Source organism: Marmota monax, unplaced genomic scaffold (genome assembly GCF_021218885.2).
Source record: "Marmota monax isolate L192 unplaced genomic scaffold, Marmota_monax_Labrador192_F-V1.1 WCK01_AAM20220418_F8-fsc00263, whole genome shotgun sequence".
In the NCBI taxonomy this organism is placed as follows: domain Eukaryota; kingdom Metazoa; phylum Chordata; class Mammalia; order Rodentia; family Sciuridae; genus Marmota; species Marmota monax.
In genome coordinates, this window is record NW_026693408.1 from 578,301 (window position 1) to 597,120 (window position 18,820).

General features: G+C 44.4%; 1 protein-coding gene across 2 annotated transcripts in view; it reads left to right on the forward strand.

The window, feature by feature from the left end:
• The window catches only part of Rasgef1c (RasGEF domain family member 1C), an 84,797-nt gene that overhangs the window by 51,062 nt on the left and 14,915 nt on the right, over positions 1-18,820 (forward strand). For both annotated transcript variants that reach the window (XM_046457113.2, XM_046457114.2), the window contains exons 3-11: positions 730-912; positions 1,094-1,216; positions 2,239-2,376; positions 6,467-6,667; positions 7,600-7,674; positions 15,695-15,784; positions 17,363-17,465; positions 17,992-18,071; positions 18,154-18,249. In XM_046457113.2, the coding sequence (XP_046313069.1) occupies positions 736-912; positions 1,094-1,216; positions 2,239-2,376; positions 6,467-6,667; positions 7,600-7,674; positions 15,695-15,784; positions 17,363-17,465; positions 17,992-18,071; positions 18,154-18,249 (1,083 nt within the window). In that variant the 5' untranslated portion in view covers positions 730-735. The remainder of the gene's footprint in view (positions 1-729; positions 913-1,093; positions 1,217-2,238; positions 2,377-6,466; positions 6,668-7,599; positions 7,675-15,694; positions 15,785-17,362; positions 17,466-17,991; positions 18,072-18,153; positions 18,250-18,820) is intronic.

An 18,820-nucleotide genomic window follows, 5' to 3' on the forward strand; every position in this document is an offset into this window, starting at 1 on the left:
TCTAGAGGGATGGAAGAGTGAAGATGATAGGGAAGCCACCCTCCAGGGGGAACAATGTGTATGGTGGCTCAGAGTTGGAGAAAGCATTGTAGTAGAGTACGTGGCTGGTGCCAGCAGCATGCACTGGAAGGTGATAGGAGGTGATGCTGGACAGGTCAGCTTGTCCAAATCACAAAAATGCTGGGATGCTGGGTACAGAGGGCAGTGGTTTTGAATATACCTGAGAGAACTCCAACTTAAATAGGTATACATATGGAAAAGTCCACAGAGCAACTTCAGGCATAATAGACTCTCCAATGCTGTTTCCCACTTTCCTAGTCCTTAATAGTGATACCAGCTCAGGGGCCCCAGAGGAAACAGAGCTTCCAAGTGCCAAAGAAGTTCTGGGGTTGTGCCTGAGCCCCCAAATTTTGATCAGGCATCTTTGCAGCCAGCGGCAGGAGAAAATATGCTGATTATACAAGACTTGTCAAAATCAACCTTCAGGGAGAGAAACTGGAAGTAGAAAAGAAGTGTTTGGCTCCTGGGGGAGAGTTGAAGGGTTTAACAAGGAGAACAGATGCTGTACTATGAGGTAGGAGGGCCCTGGCAGCCTGCCCAGGAAGCGATCATTGGATTTAAGAGATCACACAGAGGTGAATATGGAAGGCAGAGTCCTTCCAGCTTGGAACCAGCGAACCAGTAGGCTCCCCGCTCAGCTGCACCCCCAATTTCTCCTCGCCATCACAGGCAGGCATGCCCCGGACCCTGAGCACCTCCGACATGGTCACCCCAGGCAGACTCAGCCCACCCCCTACAGAGCCCACCGATGTCGAGCAGGCTGGGCAGCCCTTCCTGGATGGAGCACCATCCTCAGCCTCTCTGGACACCCTGATTCAGCATCTGGTACCCACAGCTGACTACTACCCAGAGGTGGGTGAGCCACCCAGTGGGGAGGAAGGGGAGAGGGGAAGGAAGAAGGGAGGCTCTCTCCTTCACTCAGGAATGGAGCATGCAGCAGGGCTGGGAGTGACCTTGGGCCTGGCGAGGTGGAACAGGCTGGAAATATGTCCTCCCTCCGTGCCCTCTTGTGCTTGTGCCATCTTTCTTGCAGAAAGCTTATATCTTCACCTTCCTACTGAGCTCTCGCCTCTTCATCGAGCCTCGGGAGCTCCTGGCCAGGGTCTGCCACCTCTGTATTGAACAGCAGCAGCTGGACAAACCAGTACTGGACAAGGTGAGGGCCTGGAAGACCAGGGAGCCTCTGAAATCAACCTCTCGGGGAGGCAGTGATTGTCCCTGTTCTCCTGACAAGAAGCCTATTGGGCTTTCTCACTTGTCTGCAGTCCAGGCCCTAAAAGGACAGAGCCAAGGCCTTTTCTGCTATGCAGTTTTCCGGGGCTCTGTGGAAACCCTTGAGCTCACATTGAACCCAGTCCTAGGTTTCCAAAACCCAGTGAATAGTATTCCTGCTCTCTGTGAACTGGGATGGTCCTATGGCCTCCACTAGACTTCCTTCACCCAGTACACTCGATTCCATGTCCCTGCTCTCTGGCGTCTGTTGATAGCCCAGCCTTCCCATGGTTCTTCACATCTTTCCTCTGTTACTGGCCTGATCCTGCCTACTGTCACTATTTATATGCATGTCAGTTAGGTTGTACTGTGATGATGATAAAAACTCAGCTTCAACTGGCCTAAGGCAAGCGGTTCATTTAACTGCCAAGTCTCTGGTACTGCTGCCTCCAGAGGATTAAATGACAGCATTAAAACCTTATCTTCCTCATTCTGACCCTCTGCTGTGGTTTTCTCTGGGTTTGCTGGCCTCATTCTAGCTCTTGCAGGTTCTCCTGCGTGGTGACATGCAGCCTCTATCAGCAGGGACACCTTCTAATCTCAAGAACTAGCCCCTTTCTCCACAGGCCAGTAAAAGTCCCAATCTCATTGACCTAGCTTAGGTCACATGCCCACCTGTGAGCCAATTATTACATAAGATGGTGTTTTCTGCTCTGATTGGCCAGCGCTGAACCCCAGGTTCCACCCCTGGGGCAAAGTCAGCTGTTCTAGAACACAGTGTGCCTGAATGAGCAGGGAAAATTGAGATGCTGTCACCATAGAAAGGGAGAAGGGATGCCAGGAAAGCAAAATAGTCTGGCCCCAAAATATGTGTCTGTTCCCCTCTTGCTCCCCCATAGTGCAGCCTAGGCCTCTCCCCTCCCTTCCCAGTGCCCTATCCCTGTTGCCCCTCTGCTTGCCTTGCAGGCCCGTGTTCGGAAGTTTGGCCCCAAACTGCTCCAACTACTGGCCGAGTGGACAGAGACCTTCCCGCGGGACTTCCAGGAGGAGTCGGCCATCGGGCATCTGAAAGATGTGGTGGGCCGCATAGCTCCCTGTGATGAGGTGGGCAAGCCTGGATAGAAGTCACTTTGCCTTCTCTGCCCCCTCATATCCAGGCCTGAGCCTGTTTCTTGTGGCTTCCTAGGTCCCCTGATCTCCCAGCTTTGCACACTGCATGCTGTAAAACCAGCCCCTTTGTGACCCATCAAGGAATCAGGTACTGAGGGGCTATGAGCTAATCCAGGCCTCTGGTTCCAGGACTGGTTTCTTGACCTCTCTGTGCCCTGCCCTCATTGACGGCATCAGGTGGCCAAGAAGGGAAGACCTACTCATGGGTTCTTGTGGATGCATAGTCAGGCTGTTGGTCTGTGACCCACCAGGCCACCTGGAAGGGCCACATCTTGGGCCTGTGCCACAGAGGTCTCCCTCCTGCCTCTGTGCTTGATCCATCTCAGGATTATGGGACAATGGTTTAGGATGTAGAATAGAAAAAGGTCAGGGAAGAGTTGATGATTTGGATGGATGGGAAAAGGAGAGAGTGGAAGCAGGGAAGAGGGATGCTGGCTAACTTGGTGGACAGTTAGGTGCTTTTATGGATGGATATAGGGGAGGATAGGTGCTTGAGTAATTTGCATAGGCAGGTGGATTAATGGAGTGAATGAATGTGGAAAGACTGATGGAAGGAAGGGAGATGAAAGGGGGGAAGGTGAGTGGATAGATGGGTGAAAAGGTGAATGAAGGGTGGGTGAATGGGTAAACATAGAAAGGTAGGAGGAAGAATAGATTAGTAAATTGGTGGATCTGTGGGTAAGTAACTGTAAAGGGGGAGGTGGGTGATAGCACATGAGTCAGGAAGAGATGGGTACAGGACTATGATAAGTGATGGTAAGTGGTGGATAGGTGGGTGGGTGGATGGGTAGATGGATGAGTGAGTGAGTAGGTGAAGTAGGATGAGTAAACTGATGGACCTGTGGGTACAGTGGTAACTGTCTGAAAGGGAAGGTGGATGATAGCACATGGGTAGAGAAGAGATGGTACAGGGATGGTGGGGAGCTGCATGGAGCAGAGTAAGTGAGGTGGGAGCTCCATCTCCTGCTTCATCCCCACTCCCTCCAAGATTTCTTTGGCAGCAGTGAGATCTGAATCATATGATGAGACAGGGTTATTTGCCCTTATCTGACCTGCCTGACATTGTCTCAGGTGCCAGGGGACAAGCTGGTTTTCCTTGGGAAGCCATGACCTCTTCACTATTCTGAGAGTGTCAGGCCTATCACCAAGACTATGTGGTGTGGACCAGAATGGGAGTTCCCTGGTCTCTATCCCATACCCCCAGGCCTAAGCCAGGGATGCTTCCTACGTCTTCACTGTCCCCAAGTCACTCTTCCACAGAAGGTATCCAATCTAAAGAGGATGTCCTCTCTGCACTGGTTCTCTATGCTGGATATTTCCTGGTGGGTGGCAGGTTGTTCCCCTCCCAGCACCACACAGGCTAGTATGGGAAGAGCAATGAAGCAGACTGTGAGTCAGTCCCGTAGGGCTCAGAGCCAGGGGATTTAGATCATATTACTTGAGCCCAGATCCAGTCTCAGCAACCACAGCCGTGTGGCTTTGGGCAAGGTACTTTGCCTCTCTGAGCTTCAGTTTTCTCATCAGTAAACCAGAGACATTCACCACTGCCACTATGCAACTTGGCAGCAAGGAGGTCTGAAGTTATTTCAGCACTTAGTAATTATGAGCTACAATGAGAAGCAAATTGTTCCTCAAATTCAGGCATATGAGAATTATTCTTTAACTTCCGTGAAACATTTCAAAAATACCCAAGCATAAAGAAGAGTAACCATGAACTCCTCTGTACCCATCACTTATTCTCAACAGTTATCAAAACTTTGACAAACTTGTTTCCTCTGTGCCCTCACACACTTCCACCTCTCTATAAATTAGCTGTAACCAAATCAAGACGATTATATCTTTTGCTCCAAAAACATTTGCTCATTATTGTTTTGTTTTGTGTATATGTGCTGGAAATCCAACTCAGGGCCTCCAGGGATGCCAAACACACATCTACCACTGAGCTCCACCCTCAGCCCTAGCATTGTGTTTATAAAAGATTTCTCACACAGGGAAAGAATTAAATGAAATAAAGTGCTGTGCACAAGGTCATGAGATGGGCATGGGTATTTTCAGAGCTACATATCTTTGAGCAAATTACTTAACCTCTGTGAACCTTATGTTTCTTTCTATAAAAGGAAGAGTGATAATTCCTCCCTTATGGGACTATGGGAACAAAGGGACCCAGGGTTGTAGAGGAGACAGAATGGTTGGAGATGTCATAGAGGGTGAAACCAGAAAGCAAAGAGACATGATGAATGGTGTAGCCACTCAGGAGACACTGGCTGTGCACTGGAAACTGGAAGGAAATGTCAGGTCTCACAAGTGACTGTGTCACCAGGGCTGGCCATGCTGCATCTAACTTAACCATCTTCCCAGCACTCAATGAGAACCTACAAGGCAGCATTTTATTACACTTTTGGTGCAGTGTTGCTGAGAGAGGCCATTCCTTCGGTGAGCAACAGACAGAAGAGTCGGACCTCAGTCTACCCACTGACTGGTTATTTCCCAAATAACCAGTGGACACCTTCTGCGTCTGACCCCTGTAGCTCTAGGAGTTTGGGTTAGGTTTAGGATTAGAGTTAAGATTAGGATTAACTGCCAGGGGTAGAGGGCAGCAGTGAGGCTAGTCAGGTTAAGTGCGCTCTTATCCTGTCCCCTGTATCCTGAGGCTTTGCCATAACCACCCATGGCCGCTTCACAGAGAAGTAGTTCCACGGACCAGAGAGGACAGCCTCATCATCACCACAGCACTGGGCACCAACAAACCTCAGACATCAGCAGCACTCATTAAACCCTAAGAGACTGCAAGGAACTGTTGAGGCCCAAAGCCACTCACAGCCCAGTAAGTCAGACACTGCAGCTACAAAATGTCACTGGGTTTGTGCATTTCAAAATAGCAAGAAGAAAAATTCACCTTTACTTTCTTAAATTACCTGACTATACCAACTATTCACTAGCCTATTGTTTTCTGAGACTTCTGGTCCCTGTTTGTCTAGTTGATGTTTCATCATTGCTGGGAGGCCATGAACTCGGCTCTCTTCTGCTAGCACCCAAATCCTTGGTTCATAGGAAATTGCATGTTTCTCTAGGGGTGACATTTCCTACAGGCTCATGAGCTCAGGGGCCTGTTCTATGGGTTATTGACCCAAACCCTTGGGGATATATGGATATTTCTCTTCCAGCCAGGCTATTGGTATATTTCTTTAGAAATAGAGGTCTCTGAAGGGAAAAAATGATCACTTTCTCCTTGGGAGTAGAAGGGTAGGTTCCCCTTGGCCTACCCTGGAAGAAGGGCCATGGCCTTTCATCCTTCCATCCAGCCCAGGGCATGGTCCAGAGCAGGAATCCATCTGTCTGAGCTGAATGATGAAGGGACTCTGTTGGTAGGTTATTGAGCACCCACTACATTCACAGAACTGGGACAGACTCTGATAACATAGAGAAGACAACACAGAATTCCCTGCCTCTCTGGAACTGTCATTCTGGGGTTGTGGGGGAAGTGGGTAATAAACAAACCTGATTATCCCTGATAGTGAGCCTATAAAAGAAGTCACATAGAGAGTTACAGAATACTGCCAGGGTAGAGGGCAGCAGTGAGGCTGGTCAGGAAGTTCTCTCTGAGCTGGGCTTAAGATTTAGAAGGGGTCACTCTTAAAGCCAAGACAAGGGACAGTTATCCAGGGCAGGATCTGTTCCATGTCTTCCTTCCTCTCTTCCTTCCTTCCTCCAGATCCCTGGCAGCACACCCCCCATTCTGCCCAGCTGCCCAGACAGCGTGCTTTGAGCCCCACTGGCCTCCCTGATATGTGCTCTTCTCAGTTCCCACCAGTAATCCTGGAGCTTTCTCCTCAACTGGCCTTCACTTGACCCCAGCTCCCACATGCCTGGGGTTGATCCTATTTTAGGTTGAGGGCAGGTCCCAGCACATTTGCTGGTATCTGGCCTTTTCTGTAGAGCCCTAATGGACCCTGTCCACCTCAAAGGTAAAAATGGGTATTCAGACCTGAGCACCCCTTCTTACCCTCCCCCCATGCCCCACCAGGCCTACCGGAAAAGGATGCATCAGCTCCTGCAGGCCCTACACCAGAAGCTTGCAGCTTTGGGCCAGGGATCTGAAGGCTTCATGGGTGCTGACAAGCCCATCTCCTACAGAACCAAGCCACCAGCCTCCATCCATAGGGAGCTCCTTGGCATCTGTAGCGATCCCTACACGCTGGCCCAGCAGCTGACCCACGTGGAGCTGGTAAGCAGGCAATGCTGCTCTTTACCCAGGGCAGGAAACAACTGGGAATCCTACCCAATTGATGGGCCACCACTCGTCCCTCTGCCCTCCCTACTTGGTCTCAGGATAACCCTGGATCAGGCCCTTCACAGCACTGGCAGTCAGCATCTGAGACTATCCTGGAGCAGTCAGTTTCCCAACACTCCTGGAGCCTGGAACAGGAGGGCTGGAGGTGTCAGCCTCTGACCTGTCTGAGGATTTAGCTCTCGAATGAAAGAACTGGGTTCACATTTCAGCTCTGATACCACCTGTTGGTGATATCGGTACTAGTGACTTCCCCATCCAGGGCTCACATGGACTCATTGCTCCCTGTTCAGCTTTCCAGAGCAGCTCCACAGGCTTTTTACCTGCTCATAAAGGGAATTTCTTTGCCCAGCCAAAGAAAGAGGAACAAGAGGAGTGGGTTTCTTCCCTTCTACACCTCCACCATTATGGCACTCTGTACTCACCATAGTGCTTACATGCACTTCCCATTGCACTGCAGGGTTGAGAAATGTTACATGATTTGCCAGAGTTCACAAGCAGAAGGCACAGAGCCAGGATTTAGTTCTGACCCAGATACTATGCCTGGCCACCAGGTCTCCCTCCCCCACCCAAAGAGCTGGTCATTTCAATAACCTGATTTTGAGCCTGGTACATTGCTTCGTTTACCCACTCCTCCATGACCTGGGAAAGGAGGGGATCTCTCCTTCAGGGATGGTGTTGAACTCTGTGAAAACAGGATCTCTAAGCCCCCGTGTGAAGGGTGACTGCAAACAGATCCTCATGGTGGGGGGGTGGGGGGTGGGAAGAAGGTCAGGGAGTCAGGCAGGAGCACCCACCCTACCACACCCCCAGCAAGCCCTTCTTCCCCAAACCTTCCGTTTTTCCGACCCCTCTCCCTTCTGATGCAGGAACGACTGCGACACATCGGACCTGAGGAGTTTGTCCAGGCTTTTGTGAACAAGGACCCTCTGGCCAGTACAAAGGTAGAAAGAAAGCTCTTGGACAAGCTGTCCCAGCAATGACCCTCCTCGCCCCCATCGTGTGGGCGGCCACGGTAGGGGCGAACCCAGAGCGGGATGGAGGGTCTTTGGAGGAGTCCTACCCACTCACTCACGCACCTCCAGCTGAGACCTCGATAGTCCCGCGTCTTGGGGAAGCCTAGAAGGCTAGACGTGCCCTGGGTGGGGAGAAGGGAGGACCGCGGAGGGAACCCCCGGCGCGCTCCAGGACCGCGCGGACCCTCGCTGTGCGTTTCGATGGGCGCTGATGCCCTCCAGCGGCCAGTCGGGGAAGCGCGGGCTGGTAGGTGCTGCGGGAAAAGGAAGGGAAGAAGGCGCTCAGGACACCGTCCCCCACACACCTGGATTTTGAGCCAGTCCTTCCCTTCTAAGGAGCCCAACCAGAGGGTCCCTGGTGCTTAACAACTGGCTAAATCCGAACCAAAACTGAAAACATTCTGTCTTGTACTCTCACACCTAATAAAAGAAGTACAAACTAAATTCTGTAGTATGTGATTGCATTTTCACCCTTTAGATAAGCAAAGATCACATAGTAGGATAGACATATTGGGGATATGTAGGAAAGCGGCATTCTCCTACACCATTGGTAGCGGATGAAATTGTCGCAAGGCTTTAGAGAGCAAATAGGCAATAGTAGATCAACAATTTAAACGTCCTTCTTGCCGGGCGCAGTGGCGCGCGCCTGTAATCCCAGCGGCTCAGGAGGCTAAGGCGGGAGGATCGCGCATTCAAAGCCACCCTCAGCAACTTAGTGAGGCCCTAAGCAACTCAGTGAGACTCTGTCTTTAAAGAATATAAAATTATAAGAGGGCTGGGATGTGGCTCAGTCGTTAAGTGCCCCTGGGTTCAATACCTGGTACCAAAAAAAAAAAAAAATGTACTTCCTTTGGCGGGGATGTAGCTGAGTTGTAGAGCACTTGCCTAGCACACATGAAACCCTGGGTTAGATCCCCAGCACCAAATAAATAAATGTACATCTTTGGTCCAACTTTCCACAGCTAGTAATTTATCTACACATTCATGTAACACAAAGATGAACATATACAAAGGTATTTGGGGTATTTGTCATGGTCAAAGACTGGAAGCAAATAATTACCTTATCACCCGTGGACACTGACTTAAAAAGTATAGTACATCCATCAGTAGAATGCTTTCAAGTATGAAAAAGAATAAGGCTGCCCACAAGTATGCAGTCATCAAGATCCATCTATCCAATCACCAAGAGAAAGGGGTAGAGTGACAAACAGGGCATGTGACCATTTGTGTAACAACAAAAAAAGAAGGCTTTGTGATACATCAAAGCTCACACGTGTGCAGAAATGACCTCTAAAATGGGGAGGACAACCATGGGACCATGGGACTGAGGGCAATAGGAACAGGAAGGAGACTTGGCTACTTTTTGAGCGTGTGTGTGTGTGTGTGTGTGTGTGTGTGTTGTTTGGCCATTTACAAGTATTTCCTTTTTATTGTGAAATTCATCTAGATTACACATGACATTTATTTATCCCACCCAATTGTAGATGAACAGTTGTCTTATTTCCTTCTTTTTGCTATTATAAATTATACTGCTGTGAGCATTCTTACATGCGTTTCCCTGGATACACCAGTGAACATTTTCTGTGGGGTACCACTTCTCTAATGTTTTGGGGTCAGGATCCCTTTATATTCTTAAAAATTATTGAAGACCCTAAAGAACTCTTGGTTAATAATTGATTACTTCTATCACTATCATATTAGCAATAAAACTGATTACTTTTTTCTTTCTTCTTTTTTCTTTTTCTTTTTTTTCTTCTTTTTTTTTTTATAGTGCTGGTGATCAAACCCAGGACCTTGTACATAATAGTCATGTGCTCTACTACTGAGCCAGACTCCCAATCCCAAAACTGATAACTTTTAAAAATATTTACTCACAAATACAATAACCCATTGCATGTGGACATAAGTAACATATTTCATTTAAAAATTGCATTTTCTGCAATAGAAAATTCTTGAAAAGTGATGTTGTTTTATAAAATTTTTACAAATCTCTGTAATGTCTGACTTCATAGAAGACAGCTGATTTCTTTCATCTGCTTCTGTGTTCAGTCTCTTGACATATACTATTTTGGTTTAAGGAAATATAATCTCACATAGATATGTAGTTGGAAAATTGAGGAGTATTTTGACAGCCTTTTCAGATAATTGTGAATATTCTTGTTAGATACTGCACTAAAACTCAGCCAGTAATAGTTTTTAAAGATTAATTATAATGTGACATCTGAAAATATTATCAATGATCTTTCTGAATGCTATGACATCCATTACATCTTGCATCTTGAGGGTATGATTTTATAACATCATACATTGATCATTTAGAATATGAGGAAACGTTGAGTTAGGCAGATCTTCCAAATGTTGGCACATTTTATTGTATAGTACTTTAAAATCACATTCATTAATATCAAGAGAAAAGGGTAGAGTGATGAACAAGGTATGTATACACTCCTGATCTCATAATTTTAAAAAATGTCTGTAACTGCGGTATAGCTTAGTGGTAGAATGTATGCTGAGCATGCGCGAGGTCCTGGGCTTGATCCCCAGAACCACCAAAAAAAAAAAATGTTGTTTAAAATGTGTTTTTTTTTTTTTAAGAGTATGTAAATATTGAGAAGCTGTCAAGCCACATAAGCAGATACATGTTTTACAAGTTCCCAATTTTCTCTTGAAATCTTGAATTTTATCACTGGCAACAAATACTGGGATCTGTTTTCCTTGAAGTGACAGGTTCATTTTGTTCATTTTTAAGAAATATCAGCCAAATACTGAAATCTGGAGAATGAGAGTTTGTCTCATAGAGTTCATCTGTTAGTCTTTTTTTTTAAGTAAAAACAGAATTCAGTGGAAACAATGGCCAGTTCAGTGCATGGGTGAGCCAAGTCCTGCCCTCAAGACAACCCCACACTTGAGTATACAGTGAAAGTGCTCGATACTGATGCCCCATTTTGTCATACTTGAATAAGAAACATGTACTCACGGGCTGAGATTGAATAGAATAGTGTTGCCTCTTTAAGGACATCCATAAGTCACACTCCCCCCCCCCCGCCATTTTGCTGGGCAATTTTTCCCACCATTGCTTTTGCACCATCAGGGCAGACCTCAACACAGTGGGGAAAAGAATATGATCAAATTATTATGAAAATACTTTTCCCCAGAAAGTATACCAGGAACCCCGAGAAGTCTGTGGACAGCACATTGAGGACTATTGCTCTTCCACATACCTAGGGAGGAGAATTACTATGTCACAGGGTAGGCACGTGGGCAGCCTTTCCAGGTAATGCCAGGTGAGGTAACCTCTTACCTCCCAGTAGGGAGGTATTCTTGTTCCACATCTTCAGTCTTGAAATTGTCAGACTTTTAAGTTTGGAAAATGGAGTATCTTTTCACCTGTTCTGGCCATTTCCGTTTCCTCCTTTTGTGATATGCCCCATCTCTGACTTTTAGCCTGTTTTCTACTGGTGAATTTTCTTAAAAACTTTAAGGAATTTTTTGGTTTTGTTTTTACTTGAAATATGTCCTAGATACTAAACCTTTTATTTTCCTAGTTGTTTTCTTCGCTTCTCATTCTCATTACCATGGCTTTTGATGAACAAGAATTCTTAAGCTCCACCTAAATTTACTAAACTTTTCCTTCAGGATCCTCTGATCTGTGTCAGTACACGTTGTCTTCTTCACTATAGCGTGACGATGTGTCTTCAGGTCCAGTAAAACAAATTCCCCAGGTTCTTCTTGAGGAATGGCGTGGCTATTTTGGGCCTTTTGCCTTTCCATTTAAATTTTAGAATCATCTGTCAAATTATATGAAAAGTCCTACCAAGATTTTGTTAGACTATATTAAATATGGATCAATTTGAGAAGAATTGACAGATTTATGTTATTGACTCTTTCAATCCATAAAAATAGTATGTACTTCTATTTCCTTAGGTTTATTATATATCTTTCAAATGGCTTATAATTTTCTCCATAAAAGTGTTACACAGGTTTTGTTAGACTTTTGCCCTAGGTGCCTTATGTATACTTTTACTACTGCAAATGAAAAAAACCTATTTTCACAGATTATTTTAAAATGTGATTTTATATTTCTGGATGTTCAAAAAGAGTGCATATTCTCAAATAAATAAGCACAGGCTTCCATAATTACTCATTATCTCAACTATGTAGTAATTGTATTTTCTTTTTTATTGATTTTTTTATTTTTTTAAATACACGACAACAGTGGAATGCATTACAATCCTTTTACACATATAGAGCACAATTTTTCGTATCTCTATATATAAAGTATGTTCACATCACTTTATGCTATTATACATATACTTTTTTGCATTACAATTCGTAATACACATATATACCACAATTTTTCATATCTAGTAATTGTATTTTCTATCTGCTTGTTTTGGGTATAAGAAATTAATTTATTTTTTAAAATATGTTTTTTAGTTATTGATAGACCTTTATTTTAATTATCTATATGCATTGCTGAGAATCAAACCCAGTGTCTCACACATGCCAGGCAAGTGTGCTACTGCTAAGCCACAGCTCCAGCCCTGAAATTAATTTACTTTTATGTATCAATTTTATATCTGACAATATTGTAAAACCTTGCTAATTATATTAATGTGTCGCCATTCTTTGGAGGATTTCTTGTAGGCAGGCACATCATCTGCAAATAATTACATTTTGTTTCCTCCTTTCCAAGGCTTATTCTTTTTATTTTCATTGTAGTCGTAGAATAGAACTGACTTGAGGGCTGGGGTTGTGGCTCAATGGTAGAGTGCTTGCCTAGCACGTGTGAGTCCCTGGGTTCCATCCTCAGCACCACATAAAAATAAGTAAAAATGAAGTATTGTGTTCAACTACAACTAAAAAATAAATATTAAAAAAAGAACTGACTTGAGATGGACAGGAAAGGTAGATAAACTTTACTGTATCATTTTAAGTCTCTGAAATATTGAGAGTGTTAGTTGTTGCAGAATAACTCTGCCTGATCCAATAGAATTTGCTTTTCCTGTTTATTGTGCTAACCTGCACTTCTGGTACAAGGTCAAATAGAAGTGTTGATAGCTGACATCCTTCTTTTGTCCTGACTTTAATAGGAATGCTTTTAACCAGTCACAAAAGAGCATGATGTTTGTTATTGGATTTTTTTTTTTTAGATATGCGTTATCAGTTTAAGGAAGTACCCTGTTCCTTCCTAGTTTGCTTAGAGTTCTTATATGTATGGTTATTGAATTTCATCAAATTCTTTTTCTGAACCCTAATACTCTTATGTTCTCTTCTCCTTTAAAACTTTTAAGTGATTATTCATATTAGTTTTTTGAATTAATGTTGAATCAACCTTGCATTTCTAATATACAAAAAACTGGATAAATGAAGCCATTATTTTTTTTTTCAAACATGGCTAGATTTTGGTGTGCTAATGTTTTGGTTAGGATTTCTGCAATTGTATTCATGAGTGAAATTAATCTGTTATTTCCCTTTCTGACACTATTCTTGACTACTCTGTTTCTCTTTCCTTATTCTCTATTTTATATGAAATATTGGGGTACCTGTTCTTGGAGCATTTATAGAATTTACCACTGAGCCTCATTTGTTATTTGAGGTTTTATATACTGATCCAAGGTTTTTCTTGTTTTTATGTTTATTCTAGTTGTTGTTTTAGTGGTTGTAGGACTGCTTATATTTTTATATCTTATAAGTCCATTTTATAATTTATATTCTTTTGAGAATTTGCCCATTTCCCCTAAGCTTTCACACTTATAGACATAAAGTTATACATAGATAATACTTCTTTAATTATCCCTTACATTTCTTCACATCTATATTGATTTATCTTTAATATCCTTTGCTATATATTTCTCTTTGTTTCTTCATCAGTATTTCCAAAATTCATCAATTTTATTAGTCTTCAAATAAAAAGCTTTTGACTGTTGTTTCTGAATATTGCAGCTTTCTTTACTATTGCATTTATTTCTTCTCCAATCTTTACCATTTTCTTCCATTGACTTTCTTTAGATTTATTCTGTTGTTCTTTTTATAATTTCTAATGTTGGATTTCAGCTTATTTTTATCCTTTCTTCTATTCTAGTGAAAGCATAAAAGACTATTCATTCACCTTTCTGATTACTTTGCCTCCATATTTTGACCCTATTTTACCCAGAGTTTAGACTTCTGACATATCCCTGATGAATTGAAACTTTATCGTTGTGGAGTTAGTCTTTTATCTCTTCTAATACTTTTGGTCGTAGATTCCTTTTTCCTTTTTGCTTTAAAATCTCTTTTGTCTGACATTAATGAAGATGCTGCTTGGCTTGAGATGGAGTTACATCCTGATAAACCTATTATAAATTTGAGAAAATGTTAAGTCAAAACATCAAAAGTTGGGAACCATCTAAATAGCTATGTGATATTTATCACATATATTTTTCTATTATTTGCCCTTGAATTTGGGGCATGTTCTTGAAATTGACAAGAAACTGGAATTTTAAAAAATTAAAAGATTGAGGGTGGGGATATGGCTCAAGCAGTAGCGCGCTCCCCTGGCATGTGTGCAGCCCGGGTTCGATCCTCAGCACCACATACAAACAAAGATGTTGTGTCTGCCGAAAACTAAAAAATAAATATTAAAAAATTCTCTCTCTCTCTCTTTAAAAAAAATTAAAAGATTGAGCTTATTAATCCATAAGGATTTACTCTTACTGCCTTCTGTTACACTATTTATTTGTCTCCTTTACATTTTCTATTTCTTTCTCCTTTCTTTACATCTTTTGGATTAATAGATTTTATAGATGTGCATTTAAGGAAGTACCCTTTCCTTCCTAGTTTGCTTAGAGTTCTTATATGAACTTTAATTCATTTAATCCTCCCCACCTCTGTTTATTGAAAGTTATCCTGGCAGTTTTAGCATGCACATTTAAGTTTAATCTGTTAGGCTCGGGTATATGTATACATGAATGTTCTACACCAATTTTATTTTATTTTTCTACACAACTTTTAAAATTATGTCTTCAAAGGATATTTTTTGACCCACGAAAAGATTAATGTGGAAACATATATGTATAATTATAGATACATGCATATATTCCCATGGAGACTTGATTCTCCTTATTTGCAGTAGTTGTGTTCTATAATATCATCTCAGACATTGAATCAGCAAATAATGAACACTTACTTTTAGGGCAAATACAGGGTTACGTTCCTGCAAGATTCTTATCACATTTTGTCAACCTATCAATGTATATAACCCTGTTTTACATGTTTAAAGACACCTTATTTCATATATATGAATATATATCATTGATTAACATTGAACACATGACCAATAGTACAATATGATTCATGAATATTATCAAATAATTTAATTCAAGTTTCCATATTTGTTCTTTACCTCAACTATATAAATATATTTTCTCTGTAGTAAGGCACTTCAGCACTATGCTTGGGAACTTTATTAAACATTTAAATAATTCCCCCAAAAAAGCACAAAAATTGGTGGGGGGAGACTCTAAATAGTCTAAATAGGAAACAGGATACTTACAGTGTGAGGGCTGAAATAAGAAGGCAGAGTGTCCTTTAGTTCAGCCTCAACTGGAAACACTTATGAGTGTTGAGTGACAAATATTTTGGCTCCTCTGCACATACGCATAAATGACCATGAAAACCACACAAGCTATTGGAATTACAAATAAAATTCAGGAAGTAGGCAAATGTGCAAGTATAAAATCCATGAACAATGAAGATCAAATGTGTCTGTGTATGCACACACACATAATTTTGAAATACACCCTTAAATATATAGAAGAGATTGGAAAGCTACATACCAAATCATTGGTGTTTCCAGATGGTTTTGAGATTTTCGCATTGTCCAGATTGTCTATAACCATGAACTGACTTCATGTTCTAATGAGTTACTGACAGAGACTCAGCATGGGGTCCTGTGTGTCTCTTCTAGCCCTGTTTCAATGACAAGACTAACAACCTGGAGGCTTATGTGAAATGGTTCAACAGGCTGTGCTACCTTGTGGCAACTGAGATCTGCATGGTGAGTAGAAAGCCAGGGTGGGCATGACCTGGTATAGGCAAAAGTGGCCTGGGACCTGGAGGAGCCTATCAGGGAGGGAACTAGAAGGGCACCTTAAGCCCCAATAGTCTCTCCTGGCAGTTAAATCTTGACTAAGTCCACCTGAGAATTGGCTAGGCACCAAATGTCACCAAGCTTTCTTGCAGTGACATTTCCCTCAGGGTAGAACCCAGGATGGACCCACTGAGCTCTGTCACCAAGGAAATCTTAATGTTTGCTCAAGGAGTGAGGAGTAGTCACAACTATGCCCAAGGGGCTCTACTGCCTCCATCCATGCCTGTCTTTCCACCTCAGGCAGCCTGGCCTGCAGTGAGGTTTGATTTGGCTTGCTCAGGATTGAGAAGTTGTCCGATTCTTAAGAAATAGGAGAGTACATATAAAAAGTCCAGGTCATTGGCTTCCCCTGGAAAGCAAGGAATCTTGACAACATGGAGCTGGACATGCTTGTCACTGAGTTGAGGGTCCACCTGGCCATGCCTGCCCATCGTCTTTCTTATAGCAGAGGAATCATCCTCTGGACCCACACCAGCACCATAAGGTGAAGCCCTGAGGCCCCTGTCTCAAGAACAGATTGGACAGACTCAGTCTATAAGGCCAGCTGGGCTCACTGGAAGCAGGTGCTCAGAGAGCTTGGGGAACAGATGTGAATGAGTACAGGGGAATCAGGATGCACTGAGGAAGAAGCTGATCTGCAATGCCCACATAGACTGAGGTGGTTTTATCGCCCACCTGGTTTGAGATCAGTATTACCCAGAGGGTTGCCCTTTTAAAGGATAGGATCAATGATAGGTGGCTCTCCAAAGCCAACGTCACATCTTGAAGGGGGCTTGTGTCATGTCCCCACAGGTGCCAGAGCAAACTTCTTGGTGGCAATAGATAATTGCTGCATGTTTCATAGGCAAGGAAAGTCTACTTGTGGAAAAAAAATACAATATAGGGTACCACTGACCCAACCCTCTTCCTAGAATCATGCCATTGGTCTGACAGTTAAAATGGGATTTTATCGTTGTGAAGCCTGGACTAAGCCCACATGGTCACCCAGGAGCCTACCCAGGACAGTGCAGGATGGATGGCTCAGGGGAAGGACACAGTTTGTTTCTGAGCCATGCAGTGGAGGGGCTCAGGGGACAGGGCCTCAGGATCAGCATGTGGCCCCTAATGAGGGGAGAGCAAGCTCAGTACCGGGAGGAAAGGCAAGGGGCAATGTGTTCTGATTTGGGAAAAGAACAGGTGCTAGAGGTGGGCCTTGAGGAAGAGTGATCAAGCTGCTCCCAGAGGTGCCTCACAGCCCATCCTGTGCTGCAAGTCACTCCTGTACCCCCACAGGAGCTCTAGCAGGGCTCAGCTGAGTCTCCCTGGCAGTGGACTATGTCCTGCTCTGCCTGTGAAGTGCTCTGAAACCTTAAGGTTCAGACATTTCCCTGGGCCTCAGCTGTGAAATAGATTTGAAGAAGGTTAAAAGGGCAGGGCAGGTGAGCAGGGTGTCTGATCAGGGCAGAGTAGAAACATATCACTAAGGCTCTGGTGCCCTGTCCCCAGCCAGCCAAGAAGAAGCAGAGGGCCCAGGTGATCGAGTTCTTCATTGACGTGGCCCGAGAGTGCTTCAACATTGGCAACTTCAACTCCCTGATGGCCATTATATGTGAGTGGGTTGCTCCAGGAGCCCCCCCCCCCATGGGAGGATCCTCAAAGAGGTTCAAGTGGGCACAGCCAGGCAGGTGGGGTCAAGCCCAGACCCTCTTCTGAGCAGCAGGTGGGTGTGGGCTTAGCAGTTTGCAGCCTAAGGCAGCCAGCAATCCCATGTCCCTGCCCCAAAGGCCTGGAGAAAGCACCTCTTTTGAGGCAAACTCAGCCTCCTTAGGGTGCTTGGTGAGGGCTTGGCAACATATCCCCAGATCCAAAGAGAATGAGAAGGAACTAGTTCCAGGATGGGGCCTGTATGGTGGGAACATGGTCAGAGTTTACACACACACAAGCTGGACCCACATTGTCCATTACTACATGCCCATTGTCTCCCAAGCTGAGGCCACTGCAGACCTTAGCCCTACTTAGGACTCAGCCTAAATGGCTGGGCAACTGCAGCTACACACTGACCTCCTTGCTCATGAGCGTGAGGGGGACTATCCAGGCCAGAGAAGCCCTCCCCAGCCCAGCCCTCCCTCTTCCAGCTGGCATGAACATGAGCCCTGTCTCCAGACTGAAGAAGACTTGGGCCAAAGTGAAGACAGCCAAGTTTTTCATCCTGGAGGTAAACAAGGTTGCTGGGCTAAGGGGTTCAGCCAGCCGGCCCATGAAAAGAGGTGCCCAAATGCCTCCCTGTCTTCTTCCAGCACCAGATGGACCCAACAGGGAATTTCTGCAACTACAGGACAGCCTTGCGAGGGGCAGCCCACCGCTCCCTGACTGCCCACAGCAGCCGGGAGAAGGTAGGTGAGAATCCTTGATGGTCAAAGTCCAGGTGTGCTGTATCAATGGGTTAGTCAGCTTTCTGTTACTATAACAAATAGCTAAGATAATCAACTTATAAAGAGAAAAGATTTATTTTGGCTCAGTTGTAGAGGTTTCCTTCTATGATAAGTTTTGAGTCTATGGCAGTGGTGAAGGAAATCCACTCATCTCATGGCCAGGAGCCAAAGAGAGAGGATGAAGAGGGTAAAGCTTCACAGTCTCCTTCAAGGTCATATCTCAGTGACCTAAAGGCCCACAGCTCTACCACCTCCTCCCCCGGGGGTAAGCCTTTACCACATGGACATTTGGGGGACAGTTGTGATCCAAACTACAGCAATCAGGGAATCTGGAGGTTGACTCAAAGATCACAGGGTCCAACCCCTTCCCTTCAGCAGCATCTATGATAGATAGCCATGTCACCTTGCTTGCATGCCGTCAGTGTGGCCAACTTCGCCACCTCCAAAACAGGTCATGCCCCACCCCAAGAAGCTCTGATGCCTTGAACTTCCTTGATAAGTGCTTCCTTGTGGGGCCAGACTTGGCCACCTC